Source organism: Trachymyrmex septentrionalis, unplaced genomic scaffold (genome assembly GCF_001594115.1).
Source record: "Trachymyrmex septentrionalis isolate Tsep2-gDNA-1 unplaced genomic scaffold, Tsep1.0 scaffold13, whole genome shotgun sequence".
Lineage (NCBI taxonomy): Eukaryota > Metazoa > Arthropoda > Insecta > Hymenoptera > Formicidae > Trachymyrmex > Trachymyrmex septentrionalis.
The window spans coordinates 5,157,890-5,184,557 of NW_017304438.1; the positions used below are offsets into that span (position 1 = coordinate 5,157,890).

The window sequence follows — 26,668 nt, forward strand, 5'->3', positions numbered from 1 at the left end:
TATATATATATTGAACACTATATCAGTTATTAGTAATATTTTATAAAAATAGTAAAAAAGAAATTTCCTGTTTCATATCTAGGTCAATTTAATTTCTACAAATACTTAAAGCTATCAATTTATTCACCATCTTCAAATGATAAGGAATTCGACCGGACATAAGATATTTAAGAAAATGTAACTGGGGTAAATTTTTTCCCGCTCGCGGCATAGTTATGGGGTAAGTCGACTAAATTGAAGAAAAATGAGGCAGTTTCAGCGATTTCCGTCATCGTCGTAATTGCAATCGTTATAGCGTAACTAATCTCAACCAGTCTTGCCTAGGAAGCCTCGAGAGAGTATGATTTATAATTATACGGTGCTGCAGCGTTCACGACGTAGATCGTTAAAGTAAATAACGCGACTTCTCCATAGGGTCATTCACCGACAACTATGTAGCTGCATAACATAGTCGATCGTGGCAGATAAAGCTTCGTTTCCATTCTTAAGCAGTTTCTTTTTTGTCCCTTTCATTTTATTGTCTATTACTCTTTTTTTTAATCCCATCACTTTGCTGTGTATCCGATAAGGATTGGAAAGTTAATTTTAAAAAATAACTAATTTCCGTTACTTGTTAGCGAGTTAACTAGTAAAAAAACTAATTAACATTACAGTTATTTAAAAAGTAATGATTTGTTACTCTTACGTTACTGTTTTAATGTTAAAAAACGAGATTAGTTTAAAAAATTTGGCAATATTTTTTGTTTAAGTGTTAGTAAAAGCAGTAAACAACAGTGACATTAGATTGATATGTGAAAATACAACTAAAAAAATAAACGCTTTTTCAGTCCAAGCTAGAACTTCATGCTTAATAATATTTCAGAGTGAATTTATATATGTACATATCTAATTTTACCGATTAAATTTTGATCTTGAAACGCAATCCGGTTAAGGTGACATTTTTCACAATAAATTTTTTAGTACGAGATATCACTTTGGTTAAACTTAAAAATTGGTATTCATGAAATTTGTTATTCTCATGCTGTTCTGTGATTGATTTATATATCGCATTCTAAGACGTCATAAACCAATCATTAAACCGTATTAACATCTTAAATTACTTAAAACAATCTTGATGTAAGAACAAATTATGAATTGGCCAAAGATTGAAGATTGAATATACAAAAATTATATTATAAATATTTGAAATATAAAAAGTAGTGATAAAAGTGTAAAATAAATTGAAAAATTTATTACCGTTATCAAAAAAATGTAACTACCATTATAGTTACTAAAAAAAAGAAGGTAACATTGCTATTAGTCTATTGCTAAGAAAGTAACTATAACGGTAATGACATTACAAGTACCGAGTTACTTTCAATCCCAGGTATCCGATCTACCCTCTTGAATCACGGTATCACCATTTACTACCGGGAGAAAGTTACGTAACATCCTCTGAAAATGATTTATTTAGAAACGCGCAGATGTATTCACTCCTTGTACAAGTCTAATGGGAGATTCGCATCCCAGAAGTGCATTAAACCTTTTCGCGAGATTGCACGTGGCAGTGGATATTTACTGAATCATTTGATCATAACGGAGCGTATTTTTTATTCCATTAAATTAATTGATTGTTTACTAGAATATCTTTCAAAGTCGTATTTTGAGTTCGACAATCATGTTTTATCATTGTTCTATCATTGTTATAGCATTTATAGTATATTGTTTTGTGTAGCTTCACTTAGTTTAAATTGTCTGCAATTTTGATGAATTTGATCAACTCGTGTTCATAAATTGCTATCGTACATAGATTATTATTTGCTTCAAGATGAGAGTACGAAATTATAACGAATTTTTATTATATGTATAAAAAATTGTTTATATTATCTTAAACACGGTTGAGCTCGACTTTTGTTTACTAAGATTTTTTTACTTTCGTCAGTATGGTATATATTATTTACAATATAAATGATTTCTTTAATGTTTTATATATTTATTCTATTTTAATTCTATAATATAAGTATTATATTATTAAATATTTTTACAATATAAATATTATTTTTTTATATTTAATATATAAATAATATTTAATATATAAAAAGAAAAATAAAATTACTAATCATTAGATTAGTTAAGATTCCTACAATATAACGCAATTGTTAACCAATAATTGCTCGCAAGAAATGAACTCTGCAAATAACTCTACTGCTACTATATGCAATATTATTTCACAATTAGATACATACATATGTACATACATATCTTTCAACAAACACACATACATATATGGGTTAGCCCATGTTATTGCCTACTAATGGAATATAGGACAATCGATATTTGATCAATACGATATTCGTGATATGAGTTTCCGTACTATAATTATCTTGTTGCTAATATACATCGATCTCTGACTAATAAACTAACTAAATGCCGGAATGTAACAGTTGTATCAACGGCAATGTTTCGTTCATTCCTCTCTCTCCCCCGTATTTATATTTATTTAGTACGAATTAGCTCCCCGTTTCCTGCAATTAAGAATTGATTAATGAAAGTCAGTTAAATGGAATATATTGCTGAAATCATTTTATGATGTAAACGTCACAATCGGATGCGTTATTATCATTAATTAATCTTGACATATTTATAGAAAAAATTGCAGTATCTAACAGCAATTTGGTTCCGTGTACTGGTCTGTCGTTACGAACCGCAAAATTTGAAGGGGACATTTGCGAGACATGTCACGCGTGTATGCACGGAATGCATGTGTATACATATACGAGTGCAAATGCAAGAATGTACAGTTCTCTGTCCTTCAGCGAATGTACGCAGTCTGCAGCTTGTGTTTGTGCATTATACAATAACTTGGGCTAGCCGCGGGGTTTGTATGCGCTGTTAGTTCCATTTAAGATAGAAATTTACGCTGAATGAGACGACGGATTAGAATTTCGCTTGTGCGACTCAAAAGACTGGGAGGGTGATATGTCAAAGAAGAGCGTACTGGCCAAGAGAGAAACGCGCGGCGACAGCTTTCTGTGATCATGTCAGGGGAATACTCAATATATGTATGTGCCGCCTTGCTCATCCGTGGAAGGTCTAATTCCTACCACCATCTATGTTCTAGGACGAATACGAGGTAATACACATAATAAGCTGCACGGAATGTACAAAGAGAAGTGGGATCGACAGGAGCGCGAAATATGCCGGTTATGAAGATGATGAATGGTACACAGAGTCTCGTCTATATATATTCCCATGCGTCTAAAAGAGGTATTTATTTTTTATATATTACACTATATTGCATGCCCAAAATATACAAGTGTTATTACGATCATTTAGCTCATAATCAATGAGCTGTTCAATGATTCTATAGTAATACATTTAATTAAACTTGATGCTTCATTATAATCGACAGATGTGCAAGATTTATTAATTACCTATTAAAATACATTAATTCAATATTTAAACGCAGATTGAATCGAGTTTCGAACCTAAATGTAATTCTGATTATATTAATATGAGAATTGAATTGATAATGAAATTATATAAAGGAAGTATAGTAATTCAGTTTGTATTTTTATATTAGAATATGAGAGGATCTATTTTATTGAGAGGATATTAATTAAGATTAAAATTTTTATTAAATCGATATTAACAATATTGTCGAGCAAAAATAGAATAATCTTATAAATGGAAATTAGACCGAGAAGAATAGATGAAGTAAGAGAAAGAATCTTATTTTCGATCAAAGCGGATATGTTTAATAATATTCATATGCAAATTTATGAATACATCTTCCAGTTCTGTAAACTGCTCGCCGATTTGGTTTATCGGACGCAATCATAAACTGAAGCTGGAAATAACATATTACATTAATCGTCAATTTTAATAATGGTGCTAATAAGCATTTTTTAGACATTTCAAAGAACTTATTATTGCGAAAAATATCGCCTCAGCAAGGATTTAAATCTGGAACTCCTTACTTTCTGGGGCGTTTCAGCCGAAAATAGGATTCTTTTTATTACAAAAATAATCTTAATGTTATTATATAATAAGAAAATTTGACTTAGCCAAGGATTTTATGCACACAAGCTTAATCTGAATAGTTTTAATATGCACTTAAATGTTTCCTCCTTTGTCTTTGATGAAACTAAATATGAAGATGTACTTACAAAGGTTGTGAACATGTAGTGGTATCTGTAGTCATTCATTTGCAGTTGCAATATCTGTAAGAAATTAAAAAGAAAATTATATGGCAGAGAGATCTGCCAATTAATATAAATTATATTTCATCATGCCATATATAAGTATATATTACGATGCCATTAAAAGTAAATTTATCTTGTCATATTTTACTTCTATAATACTGTTTCGTATGTATATACCAATATTTTGACAATGTGGTTTTATGATGGCGTTTTAGATATAGATCTGCACACACATAACATACTTTATGTATACATTCCGCGCTATCCGTATATATTGCAGTATGAACATTTGCACAACAAATATTATATTGCATATTGTCATTTCACTACACACGTATATTGATATTGCATCCTTTGTAGTTCGATATAATTCGTCGTTTTTCATTTTCCGCGGTAAGGCCACTGTCATATGTATAAATCGATCGAGCTGAGATGGAAGCGAGTCAGATAAAAGAGGTCTTGCGCGGATCTTTCTGTGGAAAAACCTTTTCGTGGAAAGGAAAAGCAGATGGGACGAAACGGGCGTGCGAGGTTAAAAGGATATACGAGACCCGTTGCATGAAAGCATGGACGTTTTTTGATTACTCGACCGGTTGAGGGTTATCCTTGGAAATTCCCGAAGGACGTAGCATGCAAATAACGGGTTTGCTTCGACCGCATCTGAAGCAAGATTGCTTTCCGGAGTGCCGCTGACAAGGTTGTGGAATGGAACAAAATCTAATCCCTCTTACTTCTAATGTATTTATAGTCTTAATCTTTAGATTGCGAACAAGTTTTTCCACATTTCCTGGATTTGAATACTTTTCTATAATGCATATAATTGTTTTACTTTTCGTTTTATATTTGACTGTAATTGTCTGATCTCTCTTGCTTTTTCGTTCATGGCAATTTTCTATCACATGCGTATAAAATTATTCTTGTTTACTTTATACACTTTGCTAATTAATTATATGCTATTTAATTTAGTACAGTAAATTCTAACATTCTATCCTTTTTATATCAACATTATTTAATGGAGGTCTGCATATAATTGCATTACATACATTATGTAGGCTCAATCGAATGTAATTTTATTTTGTATTTATGTTACACAATTCATTGTAAATTAAACACTGAATAATTTATGCGCTGTTGTCCCATGTTTGTTATGTACGTAAATTATGGCAAGTCGCGTCTTTTTTCGTGTCTGTAAAGTTAGCACGGCATTTTATTAATTTTCAAAAAATAATGATTGTTTCGGTAGCACTTTCCATCGTTTTACTTCATTCGAAAATAACAAAATATTCCGTATTTTTAATACCAAAAAATCAAAACAAAGAATGCCGTTATAACTTCACGATCTAGCATGGCATAACTTCCTCTAAAGTACCAAATGCTATCGAATATTTTATTCTCCTATCTAAGTTTGAAAGAACAATAGAAATTGCTACCGGAACAACCATTATTTTTTGAAAATTAATAAAATGCCGTGCTGACTTCACAGACACATTTTTCTCACGGTATTGATTGTCCTAAGTTATAATGAACAAATTTTATCATTTTTCGCAACATTATCTTCACAAGAGAACTGAGAAACGAGTCGATAACGCGTGTTTCAATAGTGAACAATCGAGGCGTATATTTCCGGCACGTTGATCACTCGCCCGATTATGCAAATTTTTCTATTTGTCGGCCGTGCACGCAACAGCATTTCCAAAAGTGTCGGGAAAAACATCGAGTGCTTTTATCGCTTCAAGCGAGCGTGAAAATGGCATACGATTTTCATGAATTATTTTCACCTTGTTTTGTTACCACTAACAATTCGTGCGATTTAATTTCACGATTTGCTGATTTGCGTCATGCGTTTGCAAATAGGTGGTTAAATATTACGAAGCCGTTGTCATCGTGAGTATCCACGAATATAGTGATCTATATAACTCAAAAAATTATTACGTTGTTGAACATAAATAATAAACTGTGCAATATAAAATATAAAGAGACATTAAATATATGAAAAGCTTCTACACCTTACAAGTATAAATTGATATTCGTTATTTATTTATTATTTTCAAAGCATTAAAAAAGAATTGATTAAATATTTCAGTAATCTATTAGATATTTTCATAATGTCGTTAATTTTCATTATCGTCGCTGTTATGAATATTATATGTCATATATAATACAAATATTGCTCAAAATTTCTAAAAATCGTTTTATCTGTTATTATATAATTCAACGTATATAAATAATTTAAATATAAGAGACCTTTAAAATGTAAATTTATTCTCTACTTTTCGATCTACTTATAATGTATATCGCTTTAGGATACATTTTAAGAACATTTTTTGGACACTGCAGTTTCATTTTGAATCTAAAATTAGAAGGCAATAAGAAGCGTTGTTTTAGAAAGAAAAACTGCAACGTACAGTCGCCATTAATCCCTATTGCAAAAGTCCTTTTAATCTCTGAGCAACCGAGTCCCTTTGCATGATTCTGGGAAGTTATTTATGAGCTGCGATGCGCCCCGTGTACAGATTTCTGCTTGTTTTCTCTTTTTCTTTCATTTTACATCCAGTAAACAACATGTTTTCCGTCTATACGACCGCCATAAGCTGTATTTTTTACTTATTTTCAATGCGATTCTAACGATTCCATCGATATCTAAAAGAGATTTGGACAGGTATTAAACTAAAGTTGGACAGGTATTAAATTTTCTCGCGGAGAAAAAACAATTATTCACAATCCCACGTGTGCATCACGTCACTTATATCAGATGCATCGATGACAGTTTTCTGCGCGAATTTCTTCTCTGATTCTTTTTTTTCAAATAAGTACTAACAGGAAAAGAACAAAATATTTCGCCAATGGAATTCTAATATTTCTTCTTTCGTGAAACAAGTCTGAAGGGGAACATTTTGTTAGCATGCATTAGTTTTGTTTATTTCAGATACATTTTCGTATTTATAACAAGATACGTGTTCAAGTTTGCAAGGAAAAGGGAAAAGTAACAAAATATAGAACAATATAGACATACAAAATAAATATATTTATAAAATAAGTTGTGACTGTAATAACATAAATCTGACAGAGATTTTATATTTGAATGATTTAGATTTGCACGGTCTGCAACTTTTTTATAATATTTCGTATTTTATCGCAAAAATATGATATCTATTTGAATAAAGCAACTTGTCAGATTTATCATGCAAAAGATTAACGGTGTGGAAAAATATAGCAGGAGGGACATACGTGCGGAGGGGGGAAATACGTTCTGATTTTCGAAAAGTAATTTTAACATGATGAAAAAAAGGTGATGAATGTAATATAAATGGATGCAATATAAATGGAGATTGTTGGAATCTTTGGAGGTGCATGAACGATATCAATATTTAAACATTCAGACTTTGTGAAACGACGCCAAATATCGAAACGTTTAAGACTCACTGCTCGGAAGAATTGCTGCATGTGCGCCGGATCTGTGTCAACAATCAACTTGAAGATCTCTTTGTGTCTGACCTCCCGCAGGACCTGCCTGTAGGATGTAGGGCCCGCCTGACGAATGTACATTTCAGTTCTCACGGATGGCGGGGATTTTACGAGATCCTGCAGTTTGAACAGCCCTGCAAAAACAGAAGAGAGGTATTTTTTCGCGGCAAATTGGTCCTCGGCGTAATGCCAAGTTTTATCATTGCGCGTGCTTGTTATTTCTTTTAATCCTTTCCTTTATGAAACATTTAAAGTTACGTCACAACAAGTATTTTAAATTGATTGACGTTGCTGGTTGCAATTATTCCAAATATCTACATGAACTCACGATTTATCTTGTCAGTTTTATATCGTGTATTAAACAGTATGAAAGTACTTTCTCATAAGTTAGGACAAAGTTTTTCAACCGGTGTGTGCCGTGGCTGATTAACCGCAAATAGTTTCCAAATATGCCGTGAAAATTTTAGCGAAGATAAAAGAAGGTAGAAGTGGAAAAATTAAAATTTAGAAATAAGTAAAAAAGTGAGTAAGACGCAAAGTATAAAATATTTTAAAAATTGAGATAATGATTTAAATTATATTTTGTTTACTCTTATTTTAATAACAATAATATCGCAAATAAATTACACAAAATTTGAAACAATCAAATAAAAAATAATATTAAAATTTCACTGTTTATTACTGAATATTATATTGGTGATATCTGATAAAAGAAAAAAAATGATATATATGTCTTTTATATATGTCGCTAAAGCTTGTATACCTAATGACCTGTACCTAGCCAAAGTTATTTAATATCCCCCGAATTATGAAACGCTGAATTACTGCAGTAACGAAACATTTTAATTATTTCTGAAATCGACATTTTTTATTCCTTTTTATTTGCCAATTATTTTAACAGAAATGGAAATAGCAGGTTTATTCTCAAATTATATTGTTAGTGAGAAATGAAAAAAATAATACAAAACAATTATATAAAAAGTCGAGAACATTTTCTTCGCAAAGCGTAATAAATGAAATAACCAATTTTCCGGAATGGTAATAGAAGTCTTCCACAATCCTCCACTCGTACATTGTAATCTAACCAACATCTAGATTCTTATGGAAATGATACGTGTTATTTTTACGTATATAGGTATGGGTTCAGACATAATGTAAGAATAATGGGTTTTTGCGTGACAGAAATGGATGAGTTGATAAAATACTCATTGTTTGCCATCTGTGGCAAAAGAACGATGTGGCAACACAAACTTGTTAATTTGATTTACAGAGAGAGATTTGCGATTAAACTATCAAGACCATGACTTTGATAGCAAACTTTTCATAACTACTTTTACAGCGTTAAGAGGGTTTGCGAAGATGTAGCTAAAAAGGTATCACGACTTTTACAATTTACTTCCATCCGATTGTTCTTCGACTACTTCTTAAGTTGCACTGTCGACTTGAGATTTTCGTCGCGTGCACGGAATCCATTACATACGTATGTGGTTACGTTTGCCCGCGGTTCATTTTCCGCGTCAATTCGATTGACATTAATTTTAATCACAGTTTGATTCTTATTTTTTTTTTGTTTTAATTAAGAGAGAACAATAAGTTATTGTTACAACAATAACTTATTGTTACAACAATACTTATTGTTACAACAATAACTTATTGTTACAATAATAACTTATTGTCAATAAGAAAAATTAATTAGTTATATAGTGTTTGAATAATTTAATTAATAAAATACTTTATATTAATTTATAGCTTTATAAGAAAAAAATTGCTGTAGAACGAACGAGAAAAATATTATCGTTGATTTATTGTTAATGTATTCAGCACATTAGACGCTTTCAATTTCCAAGCGGCAAGTTTTCTCTGGACTTTACTCAAAGATACAAATCTGATAAAGTCGCAAGATCTTCGGTGCAATCCTACTTTTCCGTATTTCTGAAAGAGACTTCTTGGACATTCAGATAGGTGTCTCCAACTTTGAGCTTGCTAATTACTTCCTCGTAATGATCGCAACGAATAGAGCGACGGCAGGAAAAGGATCGATAAACAGCTAAAGGATGGCGGAAGAGAAGCAGAAGAAGATAAATTTTCTGGCGCGTTAACGAGCGCAGCTCGCAGGAGAGCTGGCACTTTCCGCAAAATGTAAAAATGAAAAATGGTAAACTTCACTTTCGGAACAAATCGAGCAATTACGGCCGCTTGCATACTTCTCCGCTTGTACACAAGATGCTTTTAGACTCAAGAACTTAATTTCACTGACAGTTTTTTTTTTTATTTATTAAGGCGTTGAGTTTTCCCGTGTTGAACCAGATTCTCTGACAATTTTCTGACACTAATAACTTGCTTATTATAAGCGATTGAAAATAAAGTAAATTTTACGAGACTCTTGAAATGTAGTAAATAACTTTGTAACAAGTTTATTAAATAACGGAATTATGTCTATGTATACTTAAATAAAGTTTATTGAGTTAAATTTATGTAAACAACTTGGAGTGAGGGAATAGAAATATCTCAGATAATAAAGGGTTGTAATGAAGATCAAGGTTTTCCTAGAGTATTTTATATGTAAAGGACTACCACGAGCATCCCTGACTAAGAAACGTGTGAAAGGGAAAGTAGGAAAATTGCACAGGGTAGTCTGGTTTACAAAATTAACTTAGTAGATAGCAGTAACTATATATACAGTGTTATATCTGGAAATTTATGATGGCATTGTACGATACAGAGGGAAATAGTTCAGGAAAAATGTACACTAGTTTTGCGTTCTCTCATCTTATCATTTTGACGATAACGTTTATGTGCGAGATCTCTTGACCTCGTTGAAGTTATAGATATAACATCAATGCAGATAGTGCCAAATACTCATTTTTGTGTAAATTCTTAAACGATACCACGAAATGATATAATTTTATTACATGTATTCTCATTATTATTGAAAAACTGGAATCTATAAATTATTTCAAAATGCTCAGAGAATAAATAGAGACTTTTAATAAATAAATTTGATAAATTTGTTTAAAAACATTTAATTCCTTTGAGAACTTTTTAACATTTTGAAAAAATTGTGTTAAACATTTAATCATTTTTTTATGATGAATAGTATTATTAAATTGAACAATTTAATTTATCAGACGTTAAATTTTTTTTTTTTTAGGAAACAGGTAGTCTAAATGAATACTCAGTTATGCGCGTTGCTTGTTCGATTAAAGTGACAATTAATTATTCGAAAATAAAAGTAATTAATAGTTTCACACATCGCACTATTGCATATTTCTGTCTCGAAATCACGTTTCGCTCGTTGGCTCAAGCGTTTCGTCGTCACGTTAAACTATTCACTATTTTATGTCGAAAAACGAAACTTTTCATACTCGATAAAGTTTTAACGAACTGCGAAACTAGGCATTTCTCCTATGGCTATGAATAACTAAATGACAACGAGTGACGCAGGCGGCTTGCCAAATTTGTAAAGTGCTCGAGAGGTTTATTCAAAATCTCGCAGTGATTCTCATTATACTTGAAGCTTGCTAATTAAACTTATTAAACTATAATTATTGTTTGAAAATTTACAAATCACTACGTTCACTGAAACTGCAAGTCGTATCATTTCCAATTGACGTTGACTGCTTAACATTTAATGACGTTTAAGTGAGCGACTGTCTTTGCATGTTGAAGTTTTAACGTGAGATGCGAATTTTCTCGACTAATGAATATTTAGGTGATACCGGGTCGGGGATGTTACATTTCTCCTAACGAATCATAGTTGAGACGTTTTCGACACGCGTCGCTTTTACGACGGGGAATTTTGAAACTCCTTGCCTTATTCTCTTGTCATGGATTTATGGTGGGTCATAGACATCAAGGGGCTTGGGCAAAAAGCGCGTTCTTTCCGTTTCCTCTCGTTTCATCGCTAACGGCAGCGTCCTACTTCGTGCTCCTGTTATATCGCCAAGTTACATCGTCCAATCAAGAGCGGCAGTTTAAGGAAGATAAGGTCGGAGACCTCCCACGTTTTCCTTCGCAAGAACTATAAGCGGAAGGACTCATTTTGTAAATGTATATGCGGTAAACTTGCGATATCTAGCATTATTAACTTAAAAAATATTAAGAATGGGCAACAAAATTTTGTTAGTGCGTCCAACCAAATTCGCTGTAAGATCCATGGCTTGAATAGCAATTACCAATAAAACAAACAGCGACTCCTTGGATACGTCAAATCGATAAGTTGTATAAATGGGAGAAATTCTTCTTCTCATTTTCAAATTCTGACAATACAAATCGTGATGCTTTATAAATAATTACTTGACCATGACGATTGCGGCTTCTTCATTGAGGCAAATAAATGTAAAGGCTTTTCTCGGATAGACGGATATGGATGGAAGAAATACGGGTGAATTCATACATTTTTCCTGTATGGACGGCGATAGTTAAAATATACTAATGCGATTCGGAAAGAATGGAGATGACAGGTGACTTTGGCGTGGATATTATGCGTCAACGCCGCGTTGGAATTTCGATGAGTTGCCGCGAATGGTGCCAGCCCGTCGCGGAATGGAAATGGGCGCCAAGAGGAGCCGCGACCGGGGGGTTAAGTTGATGGCAAAAAGTGGCGAGGGAATGACAGAGAGCAATCTCATGAGCGGTCGTCGCGAGTTTACGTCGTCGTATGTAAACGCGTGCGTTACTTCTGCATGCGAGTGACAAGCCGACATTTTGGACGGTAGCGGGATTCCACTTCCGGTGCCTGATTCCGACGTTCTATTTGCATAGAGACGCATCGCCGACATTGCGGAGAAACCAAAAATAAAATGAAATAAAATGAAATAAAATAAAATAAAACGCATCTGTATAATGAACGCGTCGACGGTGTTAACGAGATCGCCTCTTCCGTATATCCATGATGTAGTTTCCATGGAGTAGTTGTTGTTATACATATACGAAGCCCGCTGGTCGCGGTAAAATGAGTTCCATGCGGTCGGAAAATCTTTTTAACTTGGATGTCGTGTGTAGCATTGTTCGCATGTTCGTGCTCACAGTCCATCGCATATCGCGTTCCATTAGGACCATTCTTACCGTTCTGTACTCGGAAAAATATATACCGATTTAATCACGTAACGTCTGAGTTGATTTCTGCGCGATAACAAATTAACATTTTGTTATTTGACGTTGAAAATAAGATTGAAAAATGTAGAAGAGAGAGAGAGAGAGAGAGAGAGAGAGAGAGAGAGAGAGAGAGAGAAAGAAAGAGATAAACTCTTGTAAAAATATTCTTGCTAATAAGATTCATTGAACGTTTATATGAGTTTGTGTGATTTCAAGGATTACCGCGACAATTTTATTGTTCTTCACTTACCATAATCTTCTTCATAGATAATAGCCACTCTAGTCCAATTTAGAAAGGAAATAAGGTCCTTGAATGCTTTGTTAAGATGATCTTGTGCGGGATATAAGTTAATGCTGAACTCCTTGAAAGTAGGCTCGAAATCGACCCTCGCTTCAAGGTGAGGAACGTCCAATGCTTCACATATACTTTGTATATGAGCACCTAAAAGTGGATCAGACGGTCCGAAGATGCCTTGTACCGATCTGGATAATTGCTTGCAGGCTGCAATAAAAATTAAAAGATTTGAGCAATTTAATAGCAAAATATGTAACTGACATAATAATTACTATTTATATTAGAAATTAATTTATATTTATAACTTTTGCTTATGAAAGTTTAGTTTTCTTATTGAAAGTTCAAAACTCTTGTAAAAATTTCGATTAGTTTTTTTTAATGAAATATTTTAAACGTACTTAGAAATATATTTCTTATAAATTTATATATTTAGAAAAATAAACGCAGGATCCCTTTTAAAAGTATTTCACTGATGTGTTAAAAATAAATACTGCAATATATATATATATAGAATACTGTAAGATGAGCGAGGAAGACGTCAATGGAGGCATGAGGGTGTGCTAAAACGGAGATTGGAGAACGGAGACTGGCTCTGACATATCAATTTCATATTTCTAGATGAAGCGTACTTGGAAGTTCTGTATCAGCGAAAGCTGCAGTAAATTGTCGACAGACTCTTTTAATCCTCGTTACTGTTCTTCCGTAATCTTGTATAATAGATTACTATTATAAAACAGCTTTGGAATTTTGAAAGAATCAATAATAAACTCTGAAATGTTCCCTTTATCGAATTTAATATAAATCACGATGATATAAAAATTTTAGTAATTTGCACAATTATATAAAAGACCGTAAATAATGCAGAGAATAAAAATATGATAAATCGGATTTTTACAAATTATAAAGAGTTCTTTTTTAATAAGTTTTAATTTTCAGGAAATTTTTAGTTGTAAAATATAATGTGTAAATGAGAAATTTTATTTCTATCTCGTTTGTTGTTGATTGTACATTTTATTAATTTTCTACCTTTGTAAATTCGATTGTAAAATTTATTAATTTATAATTATAAATAAACGGTAGTTTTAATTAAGGTAATCAACTCAGAAAGGACACACACACACACATACACAATAGATAGGTTGCCCGTAAAATAATACATTAACAAATCGATAACTTATTATATTACTTACGTTATTTATTTAAAATTAACATATCAGTACCTTAATGAAAATGGATTAATGAAGCCAGTTTAAAAGTTAAATGCAGAAACAGAATTGAATAATATGGTTGAAATATAATATATAATAATGATCAATATATGATATATTGGATAATTTTATCGGAAATAAACGTAATATATGTTTTGCAATCTTTCGATGTACGCGTTTTCCAGTGAGCAGACAGGGAATTGATACATTCTTTTAAAGGCTTAGTTTTCTTATCTATTATCCTTGAAGGAAAAGCCCTCCGGACTACAGCTTTATTTTTCCTTACATCGCAAATTATTCATGGCACGTTTGTAAGAGAGAGTTGCATTGAAGGATGGATAAGTTTGATTTTGGTAGTATTACGACTATTTCTAAGAATTCTCGCTGGCTGAATTTTATCGTTATCTTGAATTATTCAGCGTTTCTTTATTTCCATTATATAAATTATGGTTTGCGACTACATTGAATTTCACGTATGTTGCATCACGTAAGCAGCGTTTATTCTCACGAAATTAACTTTTCTATTTGTGTATTTGTCTATCAAATTACTTATTATTCGATAATATTCTTAATAGTTACAAAATTTTGTATTTTATCTATTATTATGTGATTATAATTTATTATTAAATAATATGTACTTAACTTGGATAATAATTAATTAAAAAGAATGTATTTCAAGGAAATAATAATAGAATGAGAAATACTTTTTGTATAGCAACAGCGTTAGAAGGTTCAGATAAAATGGATTCGTGATTCCCTTTGGTGAAAGGAATCATGATTTCTTTTGTTGAAAGAATCCAGTATAATTGTAATGAAATACTTTGGGAAAGAATACTAACAATTTTGATTAAATATTCTCAGTTGTTCTCTTACATAAAAAAGATTATCATAGCATTGCTGTTTAGAGACATGTTGATACAATAATTTTATATAATCTACTTTTGGTATAAATTTTCCTTTGATATAAAGCGATCTGAAACGATTACTTGGTAGCAAAGAATGTTATACTTGCTGTGTGCTCGCTTAGCTGAGATTTCCGCTAATTTGTTCCTTTATAATGCTTTATAATACTTTTGTACTACGCATGTTCGCCTAATTAAATTGTCTACACAGTAAAAAACATTTTCTATTTTAAAACTTGTCTTTATTAAAATTTTTGTGTTTTTAACGTGTTATTTAGTTATTTTCTGTTAAATTAATATTTAACTATTCTTAGTGTTAAAATAAGACATTTAATTTTTAATTTATGATTAAGTGAACAAATAATTATAAAAAAAGATAATGCAATTTTAAAACGTAAATTCGAAGAGAAATGAATATATATGTTAATTTAATAAATAATAAATGTTAATTTTATTAAAAAAATATATTCCCACAGTTTGTTTTTAAATTGTATCAAAATGTTACATTTTTACATAATATTATATTTGTATTATTTTTTAACATTATCTTATGTTAAATTAACATAAAAATTCGGGTGGGACACGTGAAAATGTGTTAAATTTAACATTTTTCAATTGTTCCAAGATTTATAAAAACGCGCAAATATATAACGCATCATTTTTTTGAGAATACACATTTCATTGTTATGAAATTTCTTATTACGCTATTTTATCGTTGATTAAGTCGAGCCGAAGTAAATAAGAATCGTCACCTCGTTATATCGCAGTTATGTTTAACGAACCGATATTTATCCTTTTTACGTTAATGAGTGCGGCAGTTTCCGCACAAAGAACTGCGTCGGTGCTTTCTCATAATTTTTTATGAGCTTAATATAATGCATGATCGCAATTTCACGAATTATCGCAATTAAGATGATGATATTGCTATATTGCTATACATGGTTTAAAAAAATATGCTTTTTTTTAAATTGCTTTTAAGACATTTAATTCGTTAAGTCAGTAATCATTTGGAATGATTAGCTTTATTTGAAATTAACAGAATTTATGGCAGCAAATCTTTGTATTCAATTAATTATTCGGAACAAAGAATACATATATTTTTAAATAAAAAAGGGATATACATAAAATATACTATTACGCAAAATTTTTTTGCATAATTTTTTTAGCTTATTGTGTGATATTTTAATATCACATCTGAAGGTTTAATTTAAAATAAATCCTTGCATGTATTTATTGTTAGCAGAAAGTTTAATCTGATTTTAAACATTCTCAACGCATACTTGTCTTTTTTTAATGCAAAGATGTAATTAATGCAAACACTACGTAATTGCGATACACTCGTTGTGATCATCGTTGTAATACGGTTAAAAGATAATCCGGTAAACGTTTTCATTAATTTCATCGTTAAAAGCATAAGCAACTGTGCATTCGCATGCTCACGAAGTTATCTCATACAGATATATGGCAGCTTGAATTATCAGGATAAGCCGACTGACAATGACGAGCTGCAAATCTCTTTAAAAAGCCATTGCGAAGTTGTTAGGGGAATAGAAGAGGACGGTGGACGGGTAGGATAAGATTGTCTATTAGGATTACGAGTGCAATGTGCGAACGGAGTTTTCCCGTAGACACTGGGAAATAAAATCCAGCAAAATAATCGCTTCGTCATTTGGTTAGCTGCACGCCATTTCTGGCCGTAGCTCTCGTAAACGGAACCTGCCATTAAAGTGTTCCGCCTCGGTGGTCCGGGTCGCTGCTCCTTAAAGTTATCCAATCAATTTCCCTGGTTTAGATCTCTTCCGATTTCTATCTTCTTTTGTTTTCTATTTTCGCAGTGATCCAAACGAATTACACCTACGACGTAAACTTGAAAAGAAATTTGTGCGATGTCCTATTTCCATGCGAGCTCGGGGAAATGAAATTTTTTTTTTTGGAGGACGAAATTATTAAAGAAGTATACAGTTTTTTACTCATCGAGTAACTTACTTTACAATGTAAGAGCGAACTTTATGTCATGTATCCGCGATGTTAGAAAGAAGAAAACTTCTTTCAACGCAGCAAAAGCATGAACTTTTACTTTAAAACTTCTTGTTATTAAGTGTTTTCGATAACACGTCAACTTTATGTTTCTAACTTAATAAAATTTCATAAAAGTAAATTAAATTTTATTAGATGCTGCCTTTTTACATTTTTCTGCACTCTTTTTTAAAAATACTTATTGATTGATTTTCCAATGAAATTTCTGTTGAAACAAAATAAATGAAATACTTTAATTAGAATAAAGCTAGCGATAAAATATATTTATTTAGTTGTGTTTAATGTATTGTGTCTTACTTCGTTTATTATATTGTAGAAGAAGAAAAATTGTTTGCTCTCATCTTTTCTTCGAGAAATACAATATTACGCTCTTCTGATAATTGCTTTATCAATTGACATGCACATAATTCGTTCTTACGACAGTAAGATGTCACAATACCTTGTAATCCGTACTAGATGCCCTGAAAAATTCATACAGGATTTTCTGTCGAGTTGAGTATTTCGCCGCGAATTCAATTTCCTATCGAGGCTTTGTTCCTCGTTTCTCGTCCTGGAGAACTCCGACATAACTGTGCGGAAAATAAAGAATCCTTATGTAACAATTTTCTACAGAATAACAGAAGAATCCTACGTTGATTCTCTAAGATGCAACTTGTCTATATTTGATGATGAAAAACTCTCTCTTCGATAAGCCTGACTATACGAGGAGAATTGTTTATTTTATATTCCATGAATGAAAAGAAAGAGAAAAAGAATAATGTATATTGTTGTTTTCTCTAAAAAAAAAAAAAACATTTTTCAGTCGTTAAATATATATTGAGGGAAAACGGTGTTTTAATTTTTCCATTTAGGTTTCATGATACATAAATATCCGATTCTGCCTCGACAGGAGCCGATTTTGCGCGTGGTAGAGCAGAGCGGAGTTCCAAATCCGTTTGAAAACTTTCGCATGAAGAAATCCAGACCGTGGACACATTAGGCGAAGATAACGCAAACGGCGCGAGCATCAGCCGCGATTACTTCTACGCGAAATGTATCATGGCATAGTAGGCGCGAGTCAACCGAATTCGCGCGTACGCAACATTAAACTCGCCTAGAGATGCGCAGAAATGAGAAAATGTATACAGGCGCCTATCCCGGGTGACATGGGAAATTTATCGCCGGGTGAGCTAGTTTACAAAAGAAATGTTGGAAAAGTTGCGCCGTTCGACACGATTCAACCCCGTCCGCGAGAGAGGAAACGCAGTAGTCAGGACGGCCGGAAGGGATGCGGAGAAATCTTTCCAACCATGGATATCATTTTAAGCGTGCCATGGAGAAAAAAATACATGGATTCTTGTTATATATAATGGGATTCTATAGGCATATTTATGGCCAAATACTTTCCGCTTGAGAAAATATAAGAGGGTGTAAATGATCGTAAGTCCCCCTCGGTGTTTTGAGAAAAAGCGCTGATATAAATGTATACTTCATCTCACTTATATGTTACTTTGATATATACTTGGCTATTTACTGATGAGGCTTGAATAGTTTCCTTATAGCAGAATTTCATGAAATTTATATTTTTGTATATCTCTATTTATTATTTTCGTATTTGCCTTGGACACCACTCTGGTTGCTATACGAGTATGTATAATCATTTATTGTTGTATTCTGTAAAAAAGACTCTTGAGATATATGCTTCAGTGAACTTGGAATTCGCGACATAAACACGAGTCTGCCGTGATTTTTTTTACCTTGCTTGTTTAGTAAGTTGAAAATCTTCGCCGCGCACGTTTTTAAAAAAAAAATTGTATATACTCTCTGGTTAGTTACACGCTTGTATTTAATCATTGTACCATATTCGCACGGTTCGTATATAAGCAGTTTTTCCCAACTTACACAGAATCTTCTTTACATAAAGAAACTTTTGCCTCACTGAACGTCGATTGTACACATCCTCGTCAATCATACTAGAATTTTATTAAATCGTGAGTATACTTATTTCTTTTGGATAACAAAATGGTTTCTTTATTGTGTTATTTATTGTTTGCCAAAGATAACTTGAGAATCGTGAGGTTAAACCAAACAGATGGAATCTCTACTACGCAGTGTAGAATTTTGTAAGAAAACACATTTCGAAGAGACATTGCCCCATGGCGAATTCATAACTGGTCGAGCTCGTCGCACTGAGATTTATCCGCCGCGCTTGCGATTGCGCGAGAGACATTGTTATGGTTTCGGCTCTCGCAGTCGATCCGGTTTCGTGTTATTTTACATAAATCTGAAGCTACATCATGTCGCGTGCGACGTCCTCGCGCTGTAATTCACGCTATAGTCGAACGCTAACTGAATTGCTTTCACTAGGCTTCCTGCCAACTTTTAAGCTCGCGTGTCAAAAGCGCTCCAATGACAGGAGATTCACGTCATACTCTAACCGCCAATCTTTTGAGCATATTAAAATGGAGGCTAAATTAATTAATTAGCTGGTTTTAGCTAGTATGTCACTATTCACAATCGCCAGCTGACACGTGCTGGCGAAGCAGGTATATATTTTACATTGTATAAATTGCACGGAGTAAATACCTTTTAGTCTATATTCGTATACTCTCGCACTTAATACTGCACGTAAAATCTGAATTCAGGTTTTATTCTACACTAGTTGATGTATTCTTGTAAATATATTATTTTGAAGTCAATGAATAACATGCTCCTGCATTCTATATATTATATAGAAGAATTCTATTTTTTATAGAGACTCGCAAAGTTAATTAGAAATACACAGATTTCAAAGTAATTCAGAGAACAAATTTTTCATGTAACAATTTAATAAAATTGCTATACATATTTTTAACAACATTAATAGAAATTGCATTCATCGACGTTTTTTCGTATTTTTGATCTTTATCTCGCAATGTGTTTTCAAGTATTAGTCTAATTTTTCAAATAATCTATCTTCGTATCTTTAAGTATATAGTCTGTTGAATAAGCGACGCGAAGTAATTATTTAAAAAGTGACTTATTTTTTTTTTGGAGTAGATATGACGCAACTAAGTCCGTGCCAAATTATCAATCATTCAGAATACGTTGCATCAACCATACTTTCTTTTTTTAATGTTTAAATTTTTTTAGAACAATAAATAAAAACCTGGGAAAACAGTAATAAAATTGAATGGGAAATTTTTTAATTGTGGACTACTTAAGATATGTTATTATTATTATTATTAGGCGTTAGGAACTCATAAGCTCATTGCCGCAAATATCAAATCTCGCCACTAATAACATATCTTAAGTCCCGGAGGGATCTTGCTCAGAGACTTAAGATATGTTATTTTAATGTAATATTATATCTTAATATAAATCTAAATATTAATGTATTTATTATGCATATATTTGATCAAATCGATGACATTATGAAGCAATCGGTATTGTTGAATTCAATTGACGTCTTCTCTTCAAAGATAATTTTTAAGAATTGCTTTTTCATGAAAAAATTATTGACAGATTTTTTTTCTTACGATTACACAATTATAATCAAAATTAGTAGATATATTTTTAATTACACATTATTTATAAAAAAAAGAATAAAAGTAAATTGATTAAAAAATAAGAAGACTGTGATATTGTAAAGCTGTTGCAATTAATTACTATGTAACTATCAACTATATTAATTGTAGGTTACTCTTGTAGGTGCAACTTATAACAATAATTTAACGATATAAGAAAATCACTGTCATTTTACCTAATTGTTACTGTTTTACTTTTTAATGATTATGATTTGATTTCAGTTATTTTACATTAATTATGAATTTTTATTAGCGATAACGATATTACAATCTACTAGATAGTATATATCATTAAAATAAAGAATTTTCTTATTTATTAAATTTATTTAAGAGGAAAATAATATTCGGAAGCACTCTCAATTTACCTAGATAACAAATTCGTGCCTTATCAATATCACGATGCATTTACATGTTCTCATAGAGTAAAAAGGTGTAAATTGAATAGGTTAAAAAATTTTCGTATTTTAGAAAAAATTAAACTCGCACAGTGTATATCAAACATACAAATGCTGTACATACGTATGCTGTATAAAGTCTAATTATCTTATATGTTGACAAAGCGAAGATTTTAAATCTGAACTTTTTTTAGGAAAAAATAAATGAAACTTTATAATGTAAAAAGTTGAAATTAGTATATTCTAGAACAACGACCGCAAATAAATTGCTTCTTTCCTTCAGCTTTAATACATTGTTTATAAAACCACACTTTATATTTTTAACAGCGTTTTCTCGTAACTAATAAGCATGCGTGAAATTGTAACTATCCAAAATGCTCCGCTATCCAATTTACCCCGCTGTATTTTATTTTAGAGATTATTTTGAGTTGCAAGATACAGATATTCTAGAGGAAGACAAATAATAGATGATTAACTATTTAAATAATAATTAATTTTTTCAAGATAACAATAAATGATTCAAATAACATTTATTTGCTATTTAAATATATATAATATTTAATTCTTTCAGAATAATACTGTTTATATACTTTTATTACGAGGCCATATTGATTATTTTCCTACCTTTCTTGGACGTGCGAAACGAATCATCTTTAGGCACATATTGGATATCGTAAACCAATGTCGTGTTCGCCAATAGAGTCTTATCCTTGTTGATTTTGTAAATGGCGTATTTGAATGCCAACTCCGACGGACTATCCTTCTGATCCTCGGTGAAGATCGCTCCTGCAACAATTTAATAAATATTTCTTTAAACATTAAAGTTTTTTATCTTCGAAACTATACAATATTATAGCCATGAATTATTGACGTTAGATACCATCCAAATAATCATTGTGCACTGATAAAATATTATTTTCAACAATACCATAATAAATATAATATTGAAACGTAAATCTGTTTTTACCAGAAATTTATTCCAGAATTATTGTAAGAATTTTATTTCTCTGTTGAAAGGTTAGGAGTTGATAAAATTTATTTAAACATGTATTTTTGATATAGCAAATAAATTTTGCGATTAATTAATTATACTTTTTATTAATTTATTATAATTAATATTACATAACATTCAGAGGAAAAATATTGGAAATGAAAGAAATTAAATTTGATCAAAGTGATTCTGTTTGCAATTTAATTCTCTTATAATTGGATTTTTTTATCTCACAACTTTTGGTAGCTGAATAACAAGTTTTAATATATTTATTAATTACATATTATTTTACTAGCGATTAGAGAATATAGAAAATTATTCCCGAATTATGTTATACTTGAATCGCGAATAGAATTCCTTGGGGAAATGCGTCTATATTATTAGAAGCAGAGATGAAACTGGTAACACAGACAAATCCGAAAAGAAAATTCCGACGCTACTAAAAGAAACTGAATTCATTGAAAGTTATAACCGAGTTCGTGAACTTGCAATAACGATCTCTTCTGTATCTGTCGTACATATCTACCTACATATATAATGGTAAGGTACTGCGCGATTCGCCCCTAAATTTAATTAATGACTTCACCACGGCATAGCTCACTTCGAATGCGAGTTTTAATTAAATTCGAATAATTACCGCGGCCAAAACCACGGTCGCGGTATCGGGAAGTACTTCAGCAGAAACGTTCTCGTACAATAAAGCGTTGACTTTGCGTCAAAAATAATCAACACTGAAAATTGCGTTTATGCAATCAACAAAACTTGTTTGAAATAAGCTAACAGATAGCTTAGATTGGTAAAATGTTCAATTGATCCAAAATTAAATATCCATTGTAAATATTATACTTTCATCCTAGTAGATGGTTTGTTTTCAAAATAAATATAGGAAATATACAATATATAGGAAATATTGGTTAATAATGCGAATTAATAAAAAAATATTTTTAATTGCTTATGACGAACAATATTTGTCTCTAAAGTTGTGTTTGTTTTTTTTTCTTTCGCAGTAATGATATGTTCGGCGAATAGAACGATCGAAGCTTTTTTTATTTTTACCGTTACATCTACAAATCCAATAATCGTGCTTTTTAATATTCTCCTGTGTTGAAAACGAATATTTTCGTAAAAATACTCAGGAAATAACATGAAATCGTAATTGACTATTTTTTATTTTGTATTGCCCTTTACATGAAATTCCGGGAAATCTTCAGTCGTTTAAAAGCAGCTTAAATAAAGGAGCTTTACTGTTAAAAAATCGCTTAACTAATAAATGCATGATACGTCGGTTTTCCATTCTTTACATTACTATCGTTTTCATGACCTCGATAATTAACTTTACTTCCTTTTTTGTTCGTAAATTCATCAAATGAAACTCTTTTTAAAATAATACCATTTTCTACATCAGCTTTATTGCAACTAATCCATTTTGAAGTAATCCGACCGTTAATCTCCAAAAGCACTCTTCGTCCAGTAACTTCAATTTTCCGGCTCTATCTGACAACACGTTGTCATTGCATCCTTTTTGGTTTTTACATGAGAGATCAATTTTTCTTTTACGAAAAGAATTATGTGTTTTTTTTTTATAAAAGAAATCAGACCATTAATTATATTAATATTTTATTAAAGATATTTTACATTCATGCTTTGAATATATTAAAAATTCGTTGTTTATAATAATTTACGTAAAATGAATTATTTATTCAATGTATGTATTATTAACTTATAATTACGTAAAGTTAACAATTCAATTTAAAGTCTAATTATTAGTTTATTAAATAGATTTAGTAGAAGTTTACATTATTACGTAATGATGCAATTCTAGAATAATTGTCCTAATTAGAAACGTTTATCCTCCCTCTTGTTAAATCAGATTCCTTCTAATTATCTCTCTTATCTCATCAAACTTTCAAATATAGCGTATACGATATTGTTTTGCAAAATCTAATGTTATCTTAGATTTAATTCTATATTATTCAATAATATAAATACTATTCAATAATATGAGAAACTTGCATTAAATCATAATTTGTGGACATGTAAATTTATCTTCGTTATGTTCGTAGAATTAAACTCTCAGGAATTAAACTCTTTTTGCGAAATCAATCTTCGTCACTCACTTGGAAATCAACGATTCCATGTAGCCAATTTAAACGATGTCATTGATAGAAGCTATTTTATGTGGATGTTTAGTTTGAATATTTTTAGTCTTTGTGGAATTATTCTGTCTGGATATTTTACGTGAATGTTCACTTTGAATATTTTTAGTCTTTGTGGATTTACTCTGTCCAGATATTTGATTGTAGATAACTCTCAAAATTATTACATGGGATATTAATTTGACATTACAATAAAAGAATTCTTTGAATTCTCCTGCTACGATGTAGCATTTTATATTAATCGACTATTCTCGTTCGTATATCTATTTAAAAAATTTTGCGTTAATAATTCTTATAATTCTTATAATTTATTAATTTGCAAATTATTTTGGAAAATAATGTGTAATATAAATAATTTACTAAATAAATTTATAATAATATAATCATAAATTATTTAATAAATTTATTTGTTTTATGTGAAGCATTGAATTATGCGTATAATATTTTATTTTGTTAATAATATTTTAGCAACATTTGGTCGAAGTTTATATAAGTAGCTATACTAGCGTATAACTGCGCAGCGGATGTTAACCTAGTCATATCTGGATTCTCTCTTCAACTACATATAATAATCATACCTACTCTACTCAATAGTTGCATTATCCTCTCGGGTGTCGCTGAATACATGGATAGCCTTCATATTTTGGTGACGGCGATTTCACCGTTAGGAGCGATCAACATGAATGGCTCTCTTGGTGATTGTTTTATCTCTTCCTGGGTTAAACATTTTTCTTTTATTTCTTTCATTTTTCTTATAATAATTGCCGCTTGCGTTAGAGTTGCAAAATTAATTCATAACATGTAAGAATATAGCTGCAATATACATATATACACAAAATATACACATATAATTTACATATTCTCTTTTAAAGAAAATATACATATTTTGACAAAAATTTAAAGTTTACGTTTTTCTTTTACACTGCATGAAGTCATCATATTTTAATACGTAATGATTGCATAAAATAAATATTAATTATGCAGTTGTTCAATTCTATATGCTTTGCTAATATAATTTATCGAAATTAACTGATAATATATAAAAGAGAATATTATAAAAGAGAATTTATTCACGATAAATATTCTGTAAAGTATTAAATATTTTGAGACGCGATTATTCTGATAATTAGCAATGATTCGTTATTTATTAACATTTGCGATAATGATTCGTAAATGGATTAAGGCAATAAGCATTTATCGATCAGGCTTTCGCATGAATTCGTACGAACAGATATCCGAATGATAGGATTGTCGTTATATTATGCGATAATAGCGAATCCGTTTTTTTATTGGCTTTAAAAAATTGTATATTTTTTATTTTATTTTATTTATTAAATTTTATATTATTACTTTATATTTAATTCGTTCTCTATTTAATGCTAATTCAATTCGTTCACTAATTTTCAATTAAGATCGCGCATGAAGTAATGATGTGATATACGCTAAATGACAAACTTTAAAAAAATATTTGATAATAGCTAATTTATCAAAAATTTCTTTTTGAAAAGTAAAGAAAGGAATATTTGGCATTTATTTATGTCTCTTCATATAGGAAATATTTTATGGAAATGACAATTCATTTGGGGCATGTGGCTTTGGCGTCTGTTTATGCGGCATATAGCACACAGTGTTTACAGTCGGTCGTCGTGCCATCATTCGTACGGCAGTACTCGAAAGAGCAGACAGTATAACGCTAACCACTCTGTGTTTCGCATTTCATCTCGAGACGCAATTGCGACAAGTATGAAATGCCAAAAGCATTCCCTACGAACAATTACGTTATTAACAGCACGCGCGATTAATTATCAATTCCTGCAATTGATAATTTATAAGCGCATCGAGATGACGTCTACTGTTGAAAATATACATTTTAATATTGGATTTAATTAACAAATACATCGATCATTCATTAATCTTACATTTGTTTGAGATTCCATTGAGTATAAATAAAATTATAATTTGTAACTTTTGGCTGTATTCTTTTACTGCAAAATTAAATGTAATCATCGAGATTGTCGCGTGCGATCGTAATTAATCATGTCCTCGTGTTTTTATAACGAATAAATCTGAATGTTTAAATATTTTTTCAGGATTAAATATTATACAAGATAATACAAAAATAAGATTGTTTTTCAAATATGTTATGTATAGATAAAATGGAACATATTTCATAGTCACATATAGTATATATTTTAAATTAATATATTTAGTAAAGAAACACGCAGATAATTATGTAATTATTAGTTATATTATTTGTATTTAATTTTAGATAGACTGTTTATACAAATTTATTAATAACTATATTATATTGTTTAAAACATAAAAATAATATATTATAAAATATTTTATTATCAAATTTGTTGTAAATTATTGTAAATTATCCCAAAATTATA

At 30.8% G+C, this 26,668-nt stretch overlaps 1 protein-coding gene across 1 annotated transcript in view; it reads right to left on the bottom strand.

The window, feature by feature from the left end:
* LOC108756804 (glutamate receptor ionotropic, kainate 2) overlaps positions 1–26,668 on the bottom strand; it is a 147,279-nt gene that overhangs the window by 35,681 nt on the left and 84,930 nt on the right. Inside the window, exons 2-5 of the mRNA XM_018500867.1 lie at positions 21,753–21,914; positions 12,997–13,248; positions 7,608–7,783; positions 4,149–4,202 (exon numbers count right to left, since the gene is read on the bottom strand). Coding sequence (XP_018356369.1) covers positions 4,149–4,202; positions 7,608–7,783; positions 12,997–13,248; positions 21,753–21,914 — 644 coding nt within the window. The remainder of the gene's footprint in view (positions 1–4,148; positions 4,203–7,607; positions 7,784–12,996; positions 13,249–21,752; positions 21,915–26,668) is intronic.